Source organism: Xenopus laevis, chromosome 9_10L (genome assembly GCF_017654675.1).
Source record: "Xenopus laevis strain J_2021 chromosome 9_10L, Xenopus_laevis_v10.1, whole genome shotgun sequence".
NCBI classification, from domain to species: Eukaryota; Metazoa; Chordata; class Amphibia; order Anura; family Pipidae; genus Xenopus; species Xenopus laevis.
In genome coordinates this window covers 34,531,934-34,553,272 of record NC_054387.1, presented here as the reverse complement: position 1 = coordinate 34,553,272, position 21,339 = coordinate 34,531,934, and the positions used below count along the sequence as shown (strand labels likewise).

Genomic DNA, 21,339 nt, shown 5'->3' with positions numbered 1-21,339 from the left:
ATTCTTTTAATATGCCACTTAATATGATATAAACAATCTGTTGCTCAAGTATTCATTTTGGGGGTATAGTTTTCCTTTAATATCTCAGAATAATAAAAAAAATAATGAATGTACATTGCAAAATTTCTTAGAATGGCACCCTCATTCATTTTACATTCAGTTATTTTAAAGGTTTACTTATCCTTTAGATCCTGGTTGTTACTGTTTAAACAATAATGCAAAAGTCTTCCCCAGCAAAGACAGGTCTGTTAATCAGGTGGCTTATCTTACATTGTATCAACAGTCTGAGCTACCAGGACATAGAATTAAAAAGGGACAAACACTGCTTTCAATAACAATACATATACAAATAACTTAAAAACCATAGAAAAATTGTAATGAATGTATATTGCAAATTTGCTTAGAAATATATTTTCTTTTATTAGGCGAAAAATAATTTTTTTGGGTTGACATTCCCTTTAAAATAATCCAGTACTGTGGTTTCATCACCCCAGTCTGATGCTAAATGAACTATAACTTACGTAAGTTCAGACTATTCGTTAAAAAAAAAAAAAACTTTTAAGGCATGTAAAGACCAAGTAGTCTTTTCTGTGTTCAGGCTCCAGTGTGCTCTAGAGCTTTGCCACTGGCTGTTAAATGCAGACCATGTGACGGGGGCGTCATGTCACCAGCACGGTGCAAAACAAAAATAAGCAAGATATATCTCATACCTCAAGACACTCTTTTCACATTTGTAAATTTTTAAATAGATCATTTTCAATTGAAATTAATATATATTTCAGCAAAGCCAAACCTCAGCAAGAAAAGGAAAAAAAAAAAAAGTGTTTCACTAAGAGGGAATTGGGGGAGTGAAACGGACCTGCATATCCTCCTTGCCAAGTGTGTTCCCAAAGCAGCTTGTTTAAATTCCCCCTGACATGAGATGAAGACTTGGCACTCTGTTAGACAAGCAGTGCATTTAGACACTGGCTCTAGCCCACTAAATGAACAGTAAGGCATTGCAGTCTGTGCCTCTTTCAGGAACCAATCAAGAGTCAGTTGGATTTTAACCTCTTGTTTCCTGTCGACTGTAAGGCTTCCTCCAGGTCTCTCTTATGGTTAGCCACAGGCTGAGAACCATTTGGCTGATCCTCCATTTCTCTATTCTGCTTGAGTTCTCGCCTTTCTCTCCTTTCTTCTAGTTCTTCCAGATCTTCTGCAAATAAAACTTTGAGGGGGTTCACCAGTTTCGGCACTGTCCTTACATTGCCCAAGTTAATCTTTAAAAAAAAAAAATAACATTTGTTGCAGTGACAAAAACATGCAGCAAGTACATATTTAGAATTTAACCTATGATTCACTGGCTGTTGGGTCACCTCAATCCCCTCTAATACACTCGGTATACAGCAACAATATACTTTATAGAAAATATATCTTTTGTTCTAAACAACGGGTGGAGAAGCTCAAACTTAAAGGGATACCGTCATGGGAAAACATGTTTTTTCCAAAACACATCAGTTAATAGTGCTGCTCCAGCAGAATTCTGCACTGTAATCCATTTCTCAAAAGAACAAACAGATTTTTTTATATTCAATTTAGAAATCTGACACAGATATCTAATGGTAGAGATCTAATATATCTGAAAGTTATATCTTTCTAAGGAGCCTGCTATATTGGATTGCAACGCCATATTGGGATTGTATAGGCCAGGGTGTAACCACCAATGTAAGTAATACATTTGGGATGCTAAGTAATATATTTGGAAGTTAAGCTGGCCATAGACGCAAAGATCCAATCGTACGAATCAATGTATGATCGGACTTTCCCATCTCCCGACATGCCACTAACCATTCAGATCAAGGTCTTACCAATCTGACCAAATAAGTAGTTAAAGAACAGATCAGCCGATGTTCTGCTCCTGACAGCAATCGTACAATAGACAAAGCTGTGACAGTCTCCCACTGAAAATCGTACGATCGGCAATACATGCAGAGATATTATCGTCAGCTGACAGACATTTTCTTACCTGTCCGATCGACCAAACGACCGATCTCCACCGGATGAAAAATGTCGGGACTCTACACACACGTTCCGAAAATCGTACAAATCCTCGATTCGTACGATGAGATCTTTGCGTCTATGGCCAGCTTACGGTAGGGCTAGGCCTCCAACCTCTTTATCAGCCGTCAGCTTCTACCAGGCAATTATGTATGCCTCAATCTTAACTGAAATCCAAAATGTTCTCTTGGTTGCTGGAGTCAGCAATACTCGGCAACCAGAAAGCACATTCATACTGAGGCTGGTTTTTAAATTGTTATAATTATTTTGTTACTTATCGTTCTATTCAGACCCTCACTGCCTGGTTTCTAGCATACATGAGACTAGAAGAACCAGTTGAAGGTTGTTTTAGAAAATCATAGAAAATGTTATTGAAGGTGAGCATCCCCTTATGTCATACAGTAAAATGTCACACATAAAACCTCTGCTGTTTGGTTAAGCCACTAACACACAGGAGGGTTAAGACAACCAATACATCACCAATACACACTGAATACCTTGCTGCATGCACAGCCAATACACCCTCCATCCCCACTAAAGAATCTTAAGTCTGAAACTCACTCTCATGTGATCAAAGGAGATGCCAACTTTCTCACTGAAGTCGCTGCTAAACAAGGGCAATTTAGCATATCTTTGGCTGAAATGATTCAGCATAATGAAATCTGCATTCATCTTCATTCCCACACCAATAGCTTGAGATGTTGTGCTGTTAAAGAATAACAAAGCGTAAACTCACAATTTGAATATGTGACTTTGTTTGAGACGGATTTATGGCTGACACATCCCAACCGAACCAGTAAATACCACACAGTTAACAGTGCTATACAAGCCACTATGTAAGCTTCTTTGGCAAGCCTATTGCTATAATATTAGGTTAAATGAAGTATGTAAATTGGTTAAATAAAGAATGAAAGAAAAAAAAGGGGTACCAGCCAACATACTGTAGATATGTTTTGAATAAAGGAATCTCATCAAAAACAACAAAAACTCAACCTTGTTTTTGGCTACCTGTGAGTTTTTTCAATTGCTTCTTCCTCCAACCCATCCTCTAGTGTAGCCTCGTGTATCAGCAGAGAAGCATCTTTTCCTGGTGTAAAATAGCAAAATGCACAAGAAACTAAGCCACTATATAGATCAGGAAAGTCCCAATTATAAGTGGATTTATTATAGGGACACAATTATCCATTAAAAACAGTGTTGATTTCAGCCTCTAATTATACACAGTTAAACAGCAATAGATAAAGTTCAAGTTTGCAGAAAAACTATTATTTATAAAGTTCTGTTGACTCCTTTGCCCTGCTTACAATTCTATTTTCTGAAAGGACTGTGGTGCAGGGAGGCAATAAGAACAAACAGGATTCCAACTACTCATCCCCTTTTCAGGTGAGAAGTGCACCAGGAAACATGAAAACTGGCTATAACTTTAAAGGGTTGTTCACCTTCAAATTAACTTTTAGTATTATGTAGACTAGAGAATGATATTCTAAGACAATTTGCCATGGTTATTCATTTTTCTGTGGTTTTTGAGTTACTTAGCTTTTTATTAGGTAGCTCTCCAGACTAATCTAATCTAGGGTCCAAATTTCCCTTTCCCATGCTTTGATTTGAATGGGAGACTGGAGTATGAATAGTAGAGGCCTGCAGGAACTTACCCATTTGCACAAGAGCATCACAAGGCATAGTGTCTCCAGAGTAGACCAGCTTCCATCCAGACTGATGAACGATTGAGCAGGCATAGGCATTTCTGCAGTGACGTACAAGACACGTCTGAAACTGTCAGCACAACATTAGGTCAGCTCATTATTCATTATGTCAGAGTAAAATTACATTTACATAAACAGAGAATGTAAGCCTTGGGCATTTCAAGCTTTCAGATTTAATTCAAAATGTCTTATTCTAATGACAGTACCCCTTTAATAGTGATAGCTTGAACCCAAGTTTCTTGTATTGTCAAAACAATCTTCTTATATATCACCTTGTAAGACAAATGTGAAAGAGTGTGGATTGTATACCGCAGTGGTAAATGCAGACAGCCAGTTACCTGTTCCAGCTGGTAGGCTTCCAGAAAAGAGGCCAGTAAGTTCTTTGTCTTGAGACTGGGGGCCTCGATGTTATCAGTCAGGTGTTTTGCAGGGATCAAGCTGTAATAAAACATACAAGAATTAGCATAATTAACAGAGAAGTAAACCCTAAAAACGAATATGGCTAAAAATGCCATATTTTATATACTGTACTTATTGTACCAGCCTCAAGCTTCAGCTTCCCAAAAGCAGCAATGATCCAAGACTTCAAAACTTGTCACAGGGGGTCACCATCTTGGAAAGTGTCTGTGACACTCACATGCTCAGTAGGCTCTGAGTAGCTGTTGAGAAGCTAAGCTTAGTGGTCATTGCCAATAATAAAGCATAAAATGAGATTTGCCTGTGATATAAGATGATGCTACAGGGCTAATTCTGGTGCTAGTTGCACTGGTTTCTCAGCTGCCATGTAGTAATTATCTGTATTACCCGGCCTTATATTATGACATTTCTATTCTATGTGTACTGTATATTGAGTCAGCCCCTAAGCTCAGTAAGTGACATCTGCACAGAGCATGTGGGCTGTGGTTGCCTTGGGCTGGCACAAAAACCCAAGACATAATGTACAACATTTCTAGCCTACTTCTTTAGTTAAGCTTTAGTTCTCCTTTAATGAAAGATAGCTATCGTAACTACAAGACAACAGGGTTCAACTGGCAATGGTGCGTAGACCAGAACTGCATTAAAAGGAGACAAATATAAGATTTTTTGTACCTGGCTGTGTACTGATTTCCCTAAAGTCTATTAAAACTGAATGCATAATAATAAGAAAACAATGTGAATGTCTTAATTTGACTTGTGAGTCCATTTATGCTTTGTCAGTGTTGTCCCAGGAAACTGAATAAGCTCTTGGCTGAAAAACACACGTCTTTCATGCAATTTGACAATCCACTAAGTCACCCATGAATTCAGACAAGGGACTGATAACCTTCAAAATCCTACTGCCCCTGGCATTTCGTATTAAGCAGGGTTGACAGGAGTTTTAACTCAGAGACTTCCCGCTTCTGGACCTCTGTTACTGTAGGGACCTCTTAAAGAAAAAGTAACACCAAAATTGTTTACTAATATGAATTTAAAAATTATTTTGCCCTGCACTAAAAATTGCATGTTTGCTTCAGAAATACTATAGCAGTTTATAGAAATAAGTTGCTATGTAGCCATGGAGGCAGGCTAGTTTAGTAGGGCAAAAAAGGCACTACAGCAGATAGAATCTGTAGAATACAATGGGCTCAGCCATTCAGCCACTACTGTATGTACTGAAAACTCCTCTCATATAAAACAGAATGTTCTTTTGCCAAGAAATAGCTTTTGTAGCCTTTTTCTAGGCGTTCTATTAACAAATACAAAGGTTAAAGAGGTTGTTCACCTTCAACTAGTTGTTTTCGGATAGATGACCAGAAATAATGACTTTTTCCAATGACTTTCTATGTGTCACCGTTTTTCTAATATTGAAGTGTAAAGTGTCATTTTTCACCTTCTAAAGTAGCTGTGGGGGGGGGGTCGCCGACCCTGTAAACTGTTATAAATTGATACATTTAGTTGATACACTTCTTATCTTTGTCCCTACTGAGCATAATCTCTTTCATTACAGACAGCTGTTAGAATTGATACAATTTTGCAACAATATTAGCAACTATTGTAACAGTTTAGAGTCTGCACCTGAATTACTGAGCTGCCAGACTCAAACTCCAGAGACAGAAACATTAAACTTAGATTCTGGAAAAGCAGTAAAAAATAAATAATGGAAAGTAATTGAAAAAAGTCTTTATTTCTGGGGAACAATCTGAAAACAACTGAACTGGAAATAGTGTTTGGAAGGTGAACATCCCCTTTAAATGTAAAAAAATAATTTACTGGTCCTAAGGAATTTTTTTATCTACTGGATGAAAATTTTTAAGCACAAGGGGTCTTTCAATGAAAAGTTAATAATGAATAACTGGCCTGTGTATCTAAGGCTTTTTCTATTGTATTGCCAAGCTGGGATTAAAAAGGATTTAATTTCTACCTTATGGCTAAGTTGCTCTTCAAAAATATTCAATAACTTATGGTATCACTATGAAAGCCAGCATGTCCTGAATGATAAGGTTTGAGGTCAATGGTTGCAATTCAACCTCTGAAGGCTCACATCAATGACAATAGCATTGCTCATTACTGTATAAGCAGCAGTTGTGTGTATTTCCATTAAAAGAACCTGTTTTTTATTTTATATATTTAGCCAGCCTGCAGTACTGTATCTGGATTAATGTTGCCCACTAAAGGCCCTTTGGCAACAGGCGTTTGACAAAGTGTACACCTTCCTCTCACTTGATATGATGGAGGATCTCCTGGCAATGATTGTGATATTGATTCAACCAGGTCATCAGCAGAGCAGGTCCTACAACAGACACGGGGGTAAGTGGCTTCCCACAGGTCTCCTGCAGAGAGTTACAGACAGGGGAGATGTAAAACAGGCAGAATTTTACCAGATAAAAGTACGACAGCGTGTTTAAAGGAACAGTAACACCAAAAAATGAAAGTGTTTTAATGGAATGAGAATATAATTTACTGTTGAACTGCACTGGTAAAACTGTGTGTTTGCTTCACAACTAGAGTCTATGTAAACAAGCTGCTGTGTAGCCACGGGGTAGCCATTCAACCACAGGATACAGTAGTTCTGAAGAATCCCACTGTATACTACTGAGCCCATCAATTTTCGACCATGTATCTGAAATATATATTTAATGGCTGCCCCCATGGCTACACGGCAGCATGTTTATATAAATATAGTAGTGTTTCTGAAGCAAGCACATCAGTTGTACAAGTACAGCACAGCACTATATTATATTTTCATTACTTTAAAACACTTTCATAATTTTGTGTTACTGCTCCTTTAAGCTAGGCACTTACCAAAGCCCTCTCTCTCTCTAACAAGATATTGAGCAGGCCCTGGATTGAAAGAGAGAAAATGCAGCAATGTGTCAGCAACATATTAACTCATACAGAAATAATCTAGAAATGTTTTCTCAAATGAAAAAATACAGGAATGCTGAATCTACTTAGGGGCAGATTTATCAAAGGTCAAGGTGAATTTTCTAATTCCAAAAATTAGAATTTCGAGATATTAATAGTCCAAATCTGATTTAAAAAAATGTAAAATTTGAAAATCTAAATTTATCATGTACTGTCTCTTTAAAAATTCAACGTCGACCATTCGCCATCTAAAACCTGCCGAATTGCTGTTTTAGCCTACGGGGGACCCCCTAGAACCTATTTGGAGTCAATTGGTGGACTTTAAAAAAAATCTAAGGTTTTTTTTTTTTGAAAAACTTCGATTCGAAAAAAAAATTTTGGTCTTTTTGAATTCAAATTTTGAAATTTTTCAAATTCCATATTCAACCCTTGATAAATATGGCCCTAAATGTATGAAACGATGCAGCTTACAGATCCTAACAGTGTCTGACTGGTGCAGACAAGCAATAGAATAAAATCCATTTCTACAAACTCCAAAAATGGCAATAAGTGGAATATAACATATTCTAAGGACAATCTGCTATTCTCTGTTCAATACAAAACATACATCAGAGCATTTCTGAATTGTTCTTAACACAGGTGAAGAGAATTTTGAATCTTGCTCTGTTTAGGCTATGGACAACTAAATGGGGCTGTTCCTTCTATAATGTGCTTACTACAGGCCATTACCTTTGCTGGCATAGATATGGTATCGGCATGTACAGGGAATGAGCAAACCTATTTATCTGTTACAACTGAATTGTCCTTAGCACAGAAGAGTAACATTGTCATAGTTTTATGGTATCTCTTTGTATAGGCTATGAGCAAACCAAGCAATCTTGAAGGTGTGATTTCCCAGGACTTACAGTATGGTGGTCAGCATGTAAATGGGAAACAAAGATGGCCGACAGCTTGCGGAGTACTTCATCCACTTTATCTCCATAGTGCCGGTGAAGCTGCCCAAAGGTTCCCTCTCCACAGTCAAGCAACAAAGAGTGGGAGGGACTGAAAACAAAATTCACATTCCAATGACCGTTATTAGGGACATCCTGCCACTCAACAACACAAGGTTCATTGAGGCGAATGACATTCAATTTGAATCAGAGATTTTGTCCCTTTCCATTGAGTCACAGAATGCTACAAATTTTGTGGTTTAAACTCCCTTACCTGACATTCACGAGGGTTGAACTGACATTGCGGGTTTTCATAGGGACTGCAGATCCAGTGCCCAAAAAGATAACTTCAGGATATTGCCCTTTGCTCTCTAGTGTAAGAAAACAAAATGTTATTAGATATATCAAATATTTTATCTACCCTGACAAAAGCACTGACCCAGAATTAAAGATGTTGTTGACCTTTAAATTTACTTTTTTTATGATATAGAGAGAGATATTTCAATTGGTTTTAATTTTTATTATTTGTAGTTTCGGAGTTATTTAGCTTTTAATTCAGCAGCACTCCAGTTTGCAATTTCAGCAATATGGTTGCTAGGGTTCCAATTGCCCTAGCAACCATGCATCGATTTGAATAATAGACTGGAATATGAATAGGAGAGGACCAGACTAGAAAGATGAGAAATAAAAAGTACCAATAACAATAATGTAAAAAAAAAAAAAAAAGATGTAATAAAACTGTACCTAGCCTCAAATCTGTTTGTAGGATGCTGGGTCACTATATCTAGCAACCAAATATTAAAAGGACTGATAAAACCGAAAAGTTATTTTCTTTCACATGTAAAAAAAATTTCTGTTGAACCAGTAACTACATATAAACTATTTCTTTAGAATAAATCTATTTTATATGAGAAAGTTTTCCTTGAAAAGCTTTGTACAAAGACAGAAATGAAATTTAAAGCCCTCTTTATTTCCCTGGTTAAGTACTAAAACCACTGTTTATACAGATTACAGATTATACAGCCTTTTTCAGCAGGATTCGGATTCACACTGTGGGCATGCATTTGCAAATTAGGAGTTGGATCCTGTTCAGTATTCAGCCAAATCGTTCACAAAAGATTTGGGATTAGGCCGAATCCTAAAATAGTGTATTTGGTGCATCCCTAATTTCAAGTATTAACAGTGCTCATTATTTGTGTGCTCAAATCTTTATCATCAGAGGTTCTCTGGCACACATTCCAGAAGGTAACAAAGCAGTGTGTGTGTGTGTGGGGGGGGGTGTACAGGTATAACCATAATCCTATATAACCAAAAGGGGGTCTTGAACAAATGATGAAGCAAAGAAGAGGGATGGAAACAAAAACCCTGGAAGACTTATGTTTATACTTTACCGTCTGAAAATGGCCCATCTGATTTCAAGGTTTGTTTGCAGTTCTCTAGGGCCTCTGCAAAGCCTGGCAGCTCCATTGCTTCCTTCACAAACTCCGAAGTATTGTTATCTGTAACTGCATCTCTGAAGAATCAAATTTTACTGGTTACTGGTTAGGTATTTTACTGGTTTGCAGCAAAATGTCTGATATCGGGTTTTAGTAAATGGGGCAGTGGCAGGAACCCCTGCGTATATGGAATCTTAGGGTTATCAGTTTATGTAATAGTGCACAAAAGTCATACAGCTTCCAGACTGACCTCTGCCACTCCAATTTTGGCCTCAGCTGGTACTTGAGTAGGCACTGTCCTCTAACACCAAAGAACTCTGGTCTCTCCTCCTGAACAGAAAGAAACAGTGATGAAGGAGGCAAATTCTTTATAAAGTGTGTCAGAACTACAATTCTTCAGAATTTCTTGTTAAACTACAACTCATGATGTGGTCCTACTGCAGCTGAGTGGCCAGAGGTTTAGAAAAAAAAAATACCTTTTGCTGGATCGTTGCCAACTGTGGGAAGATCCCTGGATGAACAAGATTTAGTTGTGTCTGAATCTTGTAACTCCGAAGGTTATGGAGTGTGGAGGAATTTTCATTAAGGATCAGATGTTCTGTCTGAGGGCCAAACCTAGAACATTTGAATTGATAAACATTTGTACACATATAAGAGGACCTTAGATAATGTGCAGGTTTTAAAATGGAATTAGCCGATATGAAAAAAAAAAAGAAAAGTGGAACAAAAGGTACAATGTCCTCCATATTGCTTGGGACACTAGAAATAACTGGTGGACAGGGTCTTCCCTTTGGTTAAAGCCTGGATAAGAGCAGTAAGATGATGCATGTTTGAGGTCGATGGTTTTTATTTTGTAATGTTCACTTTAACAAACAAAAACACCATCAAGTATCATTGAAAAATTAGGGCAGGTGGCATATATAGATCATATTAACTGATAAAATAGAATAGACAGAATATGCTTCTTGGCTATAGGGGATGGCCTCCAGATTTTGTCAAACATAGCTGGGCAAGCCCTGGATTCCTACACCATAGATGCAAAGATCTGATCGTTCCAATCCTCAAACAATCGGACTTCCCCAACTCCCGACCTGCCACTAACCATTCAGATCAAATAAAGTAGAAAAGAACAGATAAGCTGATGGTCTGCCCCTGACAGCAATCGGACGAATGTTATGTCCGACAAAAGTGACAGTCTCCCACTGAAAATCGTCCAACCAAACGACCGATCTCCGCCAGATGAAAACCACACACGGTCCGGAAATTGTACGAATCCTCGATTCTTATGATCGGATCTTTGCGTCTATGGCTAGCTTAATTTAAGTAGAGAGCTGTGTTTATCAGGTCCTAGTTCCCACCCATCTCATTCACAATCAGTTTCCTGGTGGGAGGATTTGAGGCTTCTTATATGCTTAGGCTAGGGCCAGACAGGGCAGAAATCAGCCTGCTGAAATCCACTGATTTATTTCAGCCCCTGACCGCTAGTTGAATCTTGTGTCAGCCTTGTGTGACTCCAGCACGAACAGACTCTGTGCATTTCGGCGAAGAAATGAGAAACTTTGCATTTCGGCCTCAAAAACTATAATCACCACTTCTCTCCAGATTTCAACGTAAGATAGATAGACATCTACACCTTTTCACTGCTCTTCGGCCAATCCAGAAAAATGTTTGATCTGTGACAATACTGTTAAACTCTTTTAAACACTCTCACATTGGAGAAGTGCCTGTTTTCTAATGTAGAAGAAAGGGAAATTAAAACTTCCTAAGGACACATGAGGCTTACATACTTTTCCATCCAGTGCTGGTAGCTGCTGCTGTGTAGAACAGATTCTGGAGTCATGTGAATTACCAGAGCCACTGGACACTCAGATTGTTTTTCTTGGTACCTGGAATGATTAATACAAATTCACATGAATTATAACAACTGCAAATCACAATACAAGTCAGCGCAAAGACCCAAAAGGTTGGGCACAACTGTAAACAAAATCTAGCATAAATGCCACAACATACGTACACATAATTAAATATAAAGGCTAGATAATGAGTTAGCAGATACCTTTTAAAAGTTTCATTTTCAACAATTGGCATTACAAATTTCTCTGATGGACATTCCACAACAATGAAAATTGGGCCTGGGTCAGCAGGAGTGCAGACATCTGCAGGGAAGATCTGAACAAGAACAGTGGTTAAGTTTCTAGTTACTCTGGCTTGTCAATTTAACAGCTCAAGTATCTCTTCTTTGCAAAGAAATGAAAAGTAGGCAGCACAGTGTACCATGCTGTTCAAGATCAGGTATTATATATTAAAAAATATACAGTACAGTATAAAGTACTTTATTCATTACACCCCACAAATCAATTCTAACAAACTGTACTACAAGCATTGTAAAAAGTAGAGAGCTAAAACAACACCCAACACTTACCTCTCTCCCTTCATATGTGATGCTTTTTCCTGCCTTGAGCTCAGTTATAATAGGACCAATGGCTGCAGTCCCCCTGAAGAAGAGTAAGATGATGAGTTAACATATTTATTAAATGTTTTTTTTTGCAGCAATTAGGCTGCAGTTAAGTCAATGCAAATTGTAAGGTTAAAAACACTGTTATAACCTCATTTGACTTGTGATCTTAAATACCAAAGACAAATAATATGTATTACAGTTTAAAGCATGGAGAAAAGTGAAAAATATTAATACAAAAGGCAGAGCTGCAGCAATCTGTTAAACCAGAATACAGAATTAAAGCCCAAATGAAGAGAAGCACTGAATACAAAAAGAAAAAAAAAATACATACACTGGGAGCCCTAGTTCCTTAGCTTTCAGAACAATGAAATTTCCTTTTTTATCATGAAGCTGCAAAACAAAAAATAAAATACAAATGAAATTACCCCAAAATAAAGATTGGACCTATAGGTGCTCACCAAGAGCTACACCCATCATTATCCAGTATGACCATCCGGCTTTACCTTGCATATAAATGAAACAACCAGTGAAGGATCCCTTTTTGAAAGTCTTCCATTGTTTTCTAAACATTAAATCAAAAGACAGAAATGTCATTAACAGAGCAGGCATTTTCTGCATGATCATCTGGCTCTGCAGTAAACTTTAGTCTTTCTATGCTGCACTTATCCCCACCCCCAAAAAAAAACACACAAATTAATTCTTAGGCCTTCTATCTATTTGCAATTGGTTTTAATTTTTTTTTGTTGTTGTTGTTTTTGAGTTATGTAGCTTTTTATTAAGCAGCTCTCCAGTTTGCCGTTTCAGCAAACTGGTTGCTAGGGACCAAATTACCCTCGAAACCATGCATTTATTTGAATAAGAGACTGGAATATGAATAGGAGGGGGCATGAATAGAAAGAGAAATAATAAAAAGTAGCAATAACAATTCACTTGTAGCCTTACAGAGCATTTGTTTTTTAGAAGGGGTCAGCGACACCCATTTGAAAGCTACAAAGAGTCAGAAGAAAAAGGCAAACAATTATAAAACTATAAACAATAAATAATGAAAACCAATTGAAAAGTAGCTTAGAATTGGCCACTCTATAACATACTAAAAGCTACCTTAAAGGTGAACCACCCCTTTAAAAGGGATTCTGTCATGATTTTTATGGTGAAATTTTTATTTTCTAAATTACACTGTGTACACACTGCAAATAATTCACTCTACCATGTAAATGTCATTCCTGACACAACAAGTGTATTTTATTTTAGTAGTAACATTAATGTGTAGGTAGCCATTGCCTGGTCATGTGCTTTCAAAAAGAGCCAGCACTTCAGGATGGAACTGCAGTCATGCAGGCTATTGTTTCTCCTACTCAATGTAACTGAAGGAGTCGCAGTGGGACCTGGATTTTTGTTCTTGTCCACTACGGAGCCGTTATCTCGTTATGGGCTGCTGGGGGGAGGGGTGATATCACTCCAACTTGCAGTACAACAGTAAAGAACAACTGAAGTTTATCAGAGCCACATAACTGGGGCACCTGGGAAACTGACAAAATGTCAAGTCCCATGTCAGATTTCAAAATTAAATATTAAAAAAAAAATTGTTTGCTCTTTTGAAAAATGGGTTTCAGTGCAGAAGTCTGTTGGACTGTGGATGTGTTTTCCCATGGCAGTATCACTTTAAGAACCTAGACCTAGGAGGAACTGACCCAGAATCAACTCACAGACATTAGTACACTTTGGGGCTAGGAAGGACTGACTGAATGTCACTGCTATCAGTACAAATAGTAAAACTGACAGGACACACCTCTTTTTGGTGAACTGTTTCCTTCTTCTTGCCTGGGATGCCCTTCTTCATCTCGCTGTGAGATATTTGAACTTACTCTTCCAGGAGAACTTGGGGGACTTTGGCAGCTGACTGTAGTATAGTTTGGTGTGGCACTACCTGCGAAAAACGGTCACACAAAAATGTAAATTTAAGGTGAACTTCACCTTTAAAAAGAGGTTACATTTCTAAAGTCCTGCATTAAGTATTTTCTATATGAAGCCCTTATTAAAATAACCCTAGATGGAGGGCTAATAGTTGTCTTGCACTTACTAAATATAGGCACCTGATAGACAGTCATAGTATCATCACTGTACTCGGCTTCAGTGTAAGGGCGCACCGCTGGAGAGAGACAGAGAGAAAAGCAAAAGTGTCATTATCAATATGAGAGAGGTACCACACAAAACCAATGAATAATAAATCTCACCAAGTTCAATGCCCTGTAACGGTCCAGAAAATACTCTGATGGCTTCAAGATATTTTTGCTGCAAAGAGAAGAGAGAACATCATTTTGTAATTGTCTTGACCTAAAACCTGCTGTGAAGGTGATGGGAGAGAGAAAAAAATTATTGTATACAGCCTACGCTCAAAGGTTTTGTTTTTTTAACTCTCCTTGGGGGATTCTTGTTAAAGGAAATGTAAGTCTACAAAACAAATCACTGTAAAATTGCTCAGAATGCTCTTTTAATCTCCTCTGCAATTAATTTACATTCATATTTTTCTACTTTTCAAGACATGATCAGTTTTTAAACTGATATGAGTTTGAAACATCGATGCCACCTGCTGGTTATTTTGGGCAACCAGAAAAAAATGTAGTGAGGAAAGGAACATATTATAATGTTGCTCTTTTTAGAAAATTCAGTTAGAAAAGCCATCTGCTGTTCTGCAAACTAGTGATGCATTACAGAAAAAAGGCGGTTGTGACTATATTTTATATATTGATAGCTTTACAACTGGTAGACATACATAAATGTTGACCAGCAAAAGGGGATTGAATGCAACAAGACACATGCTGAAAGTTCCTACTCAAGGCTTGGCTACAGAAAGAGGAAGACATTTATTATCAGAATTGACTAATAAAGACAGAAAGAATAGTGCGAGGATTTTTTTATTATCATATGTGGGACAGACATCTAGAAGCATAAAGGGCTGATTAAACAAACATAAGAGTAACATACAGAACTATTCCCCTGAGAAAGAAAAAGAAAGGAAGGAAACAGAAACAAAAAAAGTACATGACAGTTATCGGTGGCAAAACATTTTTATTATGCTAAACATGCAGTATCCCAAGTAAGATGGGCAATACTAGAACAGATTAACTCAGTGAGAGGTGGTAACCTAAATCAACAATTGCTTAAAAAAGAGGCAGTCTGGATTAAACGAATGGATTCCCTTTCCACTTAAAGGGGAAGGAAACCTAGTCGGCGCAAACCCCCCCACCCCCCCCTCCCGTTTGTTGCCCACCCTCCCTCCTCCCCCCTGGCCTACGCGTCCTGCTGGGCAAATGCCCCTAACTTGTTACTTACCCTTCTGCGCAGGTCCAGTCCAGGGAGTTCACAGACGACATCTTCTTCCACGCAATCTTCTTCCTGCTGTGAACGGCGTTTTGGCGCATGCGCAGTAGGATCATTTCGCCGGTACGGATCTACTGCGCATGCGCCAAAAGTCACGCGCATGCGCAGTAGATCGTACCGGCGAAATGATCCTACTGCGCATGCGCCGTTCAAAGCAGGAAGAAGATCGCGTGGAAGAAGATGTCGTCTTCTACACTACATGATATTTTCATTACTTTAAAACACTTACATTTTTTGGTGTTACTGTTCCTTTAAGCCCGTGTGAATTAGAGTGCTTCTTCCCCTAACATAGCTTGGATACTATTGGACTTGGAGGCAGTCTGGGAATTGAATGCACCCTACATGCAAGTAAGTGGTGTGCAGCAGTGAATTTTCATTTCTTGCTGGGGTTTTTTTTTTTTAATGACACAGATCCCAAGTAAATCGATGGAAAAATATACATTGCTTACCAACTGAGGTGGTCCAGAAAGAACACATTTGGGGAGTCCGGTATCTCTTAATGTCAGAATTAAACCTAAAAGACATGTAAAACTACATTTTATATGTCGTTTTTAAGCATAATGTGACAAACATGATCAACTGCTTAGGTTGCTGTACAGGGAAGTCTCCAGAGTACACTGTTTATGGTAGTCAGCATTCAAACAAGAGAAATGAAACCATGGAGATGCATTTAACTTTAGATGGGATTCAATAAATAACAAATAAATGCTGTGTAGCTCCTACCTGCCACCCAAATGAATGGGGGTCATGAAGAAAAACACCTGTGATGGGTCAGCCCTATGCACAGTCACTGGCAGAAAGACATGCAGTGTTCGCATATACAGGATAAAACTCAGTGCGCATGTGGATGGAATGGAACACTTACAAATAACAATGGGCCATAAAACAAATAAGTGCTAAAGACACAATGGCAAGTTGGTAACATGAAATGTCATCAGATGACATGATGTTGCTACAGGTAGGTGATCCATATAAAAGTTTAGTGTTTTAGTACTTTTAGTATTATGAGTGATATTCTGAGACAATTTGGAATTGATTTTCATTTTTTTATTGTGTGTGCTTTTTGAGTTATTTAGCTTTTTATTCAGCAGCTCGCCACCTTGCAATTTAAGCAGTCTTGTTGCTAGGGACCAATTTACCCTAGCAACCATGCACTGATTTGAATAGGAGACTGGAATATGAATAGGAGAGGGCCTGAATCGAAAAAAAATTAGCAATAACAATGTTTAGCCTTAAAAAGCATTTGTTTTCTTAAGTGACCCCCATTTGAAAGCTGGAAAGAGTCCGAAGAAAAAGGCAAATAATTCAAAAACTATATAAAAAAAAAAATAATGAAGACCAACAGAATTCTATAACATACTAAAAGATAACTTAAAGGTGAAACACCCCTTTAATATATGCCGAATTTAAAAGCAAAGGACAGAAACCGATGAAAAAATTTCTTCACAGAATCTGATCAGAATCATTTTGTCTCCTAATTCTACCAACAAAACTCCATGCACCAGTCCTACTACATCAAGTTGAATACTATTTCAGATGCATTTCTGTATATTACTCAAATATACAAATCCAAATGCCCCCGTCATTGTGTGGCCAGAGAGAACATCCAGAAACCATTCTGTTGAACTAACCTGATAAGCCCCCCACATTGGCCCAGTCCATTCGGGTCAAAAAAATGTTGTCCAGCCGTGCTATCTTCAATCTTGGAGAGAAACAAGAATGTTACATTCATACACAAACACTTCCTAAAATATACATCAATTTTTATGAAGGAAGGACCCTTACTTGTGTTCCTGCATCAATCTCTGTGTTCCCTCGCCACAGTTAAATAGGTACCTGCAGAAGGGAAAAAACAGTAAATAAAATCTGCATTGCACCTGTCACACTGACAGCACCCTCAAAGCTCATTGATTCTTTATGCATTCATTAACAGTGGGCTTAAACAAAATATTTTCTCTAAGGCAGTGCTTCCTACACTGTGGGGAAGGTCTGTCTGAAGGTTAGTCAGACTGAATATTTATTTACTGTCCTAGACACTCCTTGAAACTATAACAGAGTTACTCATATCATAAATATTGTAATATTATTAGCAAGGTGGGAGCCTCTACAAAGGGGAACTCAAACCAAAAAGTCTCAAAACTCTGTAGCTAGTATTAAAAATATAGTTATATCTCAATGTTTAGTTTATGTGCTAGAGTCTGTGAAAATATACCCCCCTTTTTGACATCAGTTGAACTTATGTAGAAAAGATGCTCATTTATCAACAGTGGGCAAATTTGCCCATGGGCAGTTACCTATAGCAACCAATCAGTGATTAGCTTTTTGAAGCCAGCTGCAAGTAGAACAATGAATGCAGCAATTTGATTGGTTGCCATGGGTTACTGCCCATGGGTAAATTTGACCAGTGTTGATAAATGACCTCCATTATCCGATATTCCAGGTACAAGTATTTTTTTCTACATACACTATTCCACAAATCAGGACACCACCAAGCCATTTCCCAAAATTATTTTTGAAGATTAAAATGTTACATTTTAATCTTCATGTCTCTGTTTTCCATAGTGGACAATGGACAGGGACTTCAAGTCCCAGAATCCATCACTTCATAATGGAACAAGGTATGGGAGGGGTTGCAATACATTGAAACTCTGGGAGGGGTAGAGGAGCTGGCAAACACACTGGCAGGCTTTTATGGTTTCTTTACGTCTGGAAATTCAGACAGTGTTTATGCACCTTTTTCTACATCAGCCCAATTTGGGGTATATTTCCCTTTAGAATGATATGACAGGCAGGCTGGGCTACAGGGCACAGGCCTATATAGTAGAAAACAGATAAGCTGGGTAGAACGCCAATGATTTTAGTTTTTACACAGGTAGACACAAAGGCTTCTCTCACATAAAATAGAGCATTTGTTGCCACTAGAAGAACAGATACAAACTTTAAAAAGTATTTTACTGGCTCTTTAAAGGGGTTGTTCACCTTCTAACACTTTTGTTTCAGTTCAGTTGGTTCACGATAGTTCACCAGTTCCAATAACTTCATATTTTCTATGTGTTTTTCTAATATTGAAGTGTAAAGTTTAATTTTTTACCTTCTTTTGTCTTTCGAAAGCAGCTCTGGGGGGGGGTCGCAGACTCTGTAACTGTTCTAAATAAATACATATAGCGGATACATTTCTTATTTTGTCTCTGCCAAGCAGAGTCCCTGAGTTTCATTAAATCTGAGTTAGAATTGATACAATAGTTGCTAATATTCCACAGATACAGCTGAGAAATGTATCAACTAATGGAGCAAATTGTAACAGTTCACAATCCGCACCTGAATTACTGAGCTGCCAGACTGAAACACCTGAGACAGGGACATTCAACTTTAAACTTCGATTTTGGAAAAATGGCAAGTGGAAAGCAAATGGAAAAAAAAAAAGTCTTTATTTCTGGTGAAAAAAAAGTGTTTGGAAGGTGAACAAGCCCTTTAAAGAGATCTGCATTCTCCATTACATGCAGGGGGGAACCTGACTGGCAGCCTTCAGAAGCACATGGTACACTCCATGAAGCCTCAAGTAGTAACAGGTGTCAATGTTTTACTACTACAATGCTAGTTTATTAGGTGCGGACGTGCAACGTTTCGGGGTTCGCCCCGAAACGTTGCACGTCCGCACCTAATAAACTAGCAAGGGGAGACCCTGCATGAAGTTCCTTGTGTGCCAATGTTTTACTACTTGAGGATTCATTGGAGGATGCCGTACTCCTAACACTGTGCACCAGGTGTTCTCATTTTATAACCATTAGGAGTGTGCTCTGCCTCATCTTCCATCTCTACACTCCATGAAGCCCCCTCCCTGGCATAACACTGGTACACTCCATGAAGCCCCCTCCCAGGCATTACACTGGAACACTCAATGAAGCCCCCTCCCTGGCATTACACTGGTACAATCCATGAAGCCCCTCCCTGGCATAACACTGGAACACTCCATGAAGCCCCTCCCAGGCATAACACTGGTACACTCCATGAAGCCCCCTCCCTGGCATTACACTGGTACACTCCATGAAGCCCCCTCCCAGGCATTACACTGGAACACTCAATGAAGCCCCCTCCCTGGCATTACACTGGTACAATCCATGAAGCCCCTCCCTGGCATAACACTGGAACACTCCATGAAGCCCCTCCCAGGCATAACACTGGTACACTCCATGAAGCCCCCTCCCTGGCATTACACTGGTACACTCCATGAAGCCCCCTCCCTGGCATTACACTGGTACACTGCATGAAGCCCCCTCCCTGGCATTACACTGGTACACTCCATGAAGCCCCCTCCCTGGCATAACACTGGTACACTCCATGAAGCCCTTTCCCTGGCATAACACTGGTACACTCCATGAAGCCCCCTCCCTGGCATTACACTGGTACACTCCATGAAGCCCCCTCCCTGGCATTACACTGGTACACTCCATGAAGCCCCCTCCCTGGCATAACACTGGAACACTCCATGAAGCCCCCTCCCTGGCATAACACTGGTACACTCCATGAAGCCCCCTCCCTGACATAACACTGGAACACTCCATGAAGCCCCTCCCTGGCATAACACTGGTACACTCCATGAAGCCCCCTCCCTGGCATTACACTGGTAGACTCCATGAAGCCCCTCCCTGGCATTACACTGGTACACTCCATGAAGCCCCCTCCCTGGCATTACACTGGTACACTCCATCAAGCCCCTCCCTGGCATTACACTGGTACACTCCATGAAGCCCCCTCCCTGGCATTACACTGGTACACTCCATCAAGCCCCTCCCTGGCATTACACTGGTACACTCCATGAAGCCCCCTCCCTGGCATTACACTGGTACACTTCATGAAGCCCTGGCATAACACTGGTACACTCCATGAAGCCCCCTCCCTGGCATTACACTGGTACACTCCATGAAGCCCTGGCATAACACTGGTACACTCCATGAAGCCCCCTCCCTGGCATTACACTGGTACACTTCATGAAGCCCTGGCATAACACTGGTACACTCCATGAAGCCCCTTCCCTGGCATTACACTGGTACACTCCATGAAGTCCCCTCCCTGGCATTACACTGGTACACTCCATGAAGCCCCCTCCCTGGCATAACACTGGTACACTCCATGAAGCCCCCTCCCTGGCATAACACTGGTACACTCCATGAAGCTCTTTCCCTGGCATAACACTGGTACACTCCATGAAGCCCCCTCCCTGGCATTACACTGGTACACTCCATGAAGCCCTGGCATAACACTGGTACACTCCATGAAGCCCCCTCCCTGGCATTACACTGGTACACTCCATGAAGCCCTGGCATAACACTGGTACACTCCATGAAGCCCCTTCCCTGGCATTACACTGATACACTCCATGAAGCCTCCTCCCTGGCATAACACCGGTACACTCCTGACACACAGTGAAGCATGATCATTGGCACACGCCATGGCTACCACTTGCAGGGAAAGACTCCCTGGCACAACCAATATCAGCCTCTGACAGAGCGACTGAAGCACACTAGCTGCCACAATGAAGCACAATGAAGCACACTAGCTGCCACAAAATGAGAACATTTCCCAGCAACACATAAAGGAATAGTCAAAGGCAGCCAATGACATGCTCCTGTCAAAGGCTACACACAGGGCTACTTAGGCACAGACATCAGCTCGTCCTATGTCATTAGGGTGACAATGGTGCTTGAGACTTTATCACTAGAACGTCACTAGAATAAACCGGCCTCTCCCACAGGGAAACCTTACAGCGGTGACGCACCTGTTGAACTCGGAAAAGACATAGACCGAGGCGCCTGAGTCCCGGCTGCCGGCCCCGGCTACTTGCACATAGACTGTGGCGGGCCCATTGCTCTGGCCGACTCCCTGGCGCTTCTCGCGTCTCTTTATGTGACGGAGCGTGTCCTTGGGAGGCTTGTCCTTGCGGCTGGAGAAAGCCCGAACCTGGCAGGGTGGTTGAGACATGACAGAACCGCACAGGCTGGGCAGCCGCTTCCACACTGCGAAACGAAGCCACATTCAGCCAGCATGCGGAAGGTAGCGTCTAGTTCCCA

At 39.9% G+C, this 21,339-nt stretch overlaps 1 protein-coding gene across 1 annotated transcript; it reads right to left on the bottom strand.

Moving 5' to 3' along the window:
* Window positions 1–432: 432 nt before the first annotated feature.
* On the bottom strand, window positions 433–21,304 carry LOC108701025 (zinc phosphodiesterase ELAC protein 2). Its single transcript, XM_041576114.1, has 24 exons — window positions 21,048–21,304; window positions 17,057–17,107; window positions 16,903–16,973; window positions 15,721–15,785; window positions 14,125–14,182; window positions 13,971–14,039; window positions 13,680–13,817; window positions 12,394–12,452; window positions 12,222–12,280; window positions 11,855–11,927; window positions 11,489–11,601; window positions 11,220–11,318; window positions 9,909–10,047; window positions 9,683–9,762; window positions 9,388–9,509; window positions 8,271–8,367; window positions 7,970–8,108; window positions 7,002–7,040; window positions 6,420–6,529; window positions 4,079–4,178; window positions 3,690–3,810; window positions 3,046–3,124; window positions 2,599–2,743; window positions 433–1,259 (listed from the first exon to the last, which is right to left on the bottom strand). The coding sequence occupies exons 1-24, from the start codon at window positions 21,302–21,304 to the stop codon at window positions 1,035–1,037; spliced, it is 2,508 nt and encodes an 835-aa protein (XP_041432048.1). The 3' UTR covers window positions 433–1,034.
* Window positions 21,305–21,339: the final 35 nt, after the last annotated feature.

Coding starts and splice junctions, on each gene's coding strand:
- LOC108701025 (XM_041576114.1), bottom strand. CDS start 21,304: ATGTGGCTTCGTTTCGCAGTGTGGAAGCGGCTGCCCAGCCTGTGCGGT. Junction 14,183..15,720: donor TTTCTGGACCACCTCAGTTG/GTAAGCAATGTA, acceptor TTCTCTTTGCAG/CAAAAATATCTTGAAGCCAT. Junction 8,368..9,387: donor AGATGGGCCATTTTCAGACG/GTAAAGTATAAA, acceptor TTCTTACACTAG/AGAGCAAAGGGCAATATCCT.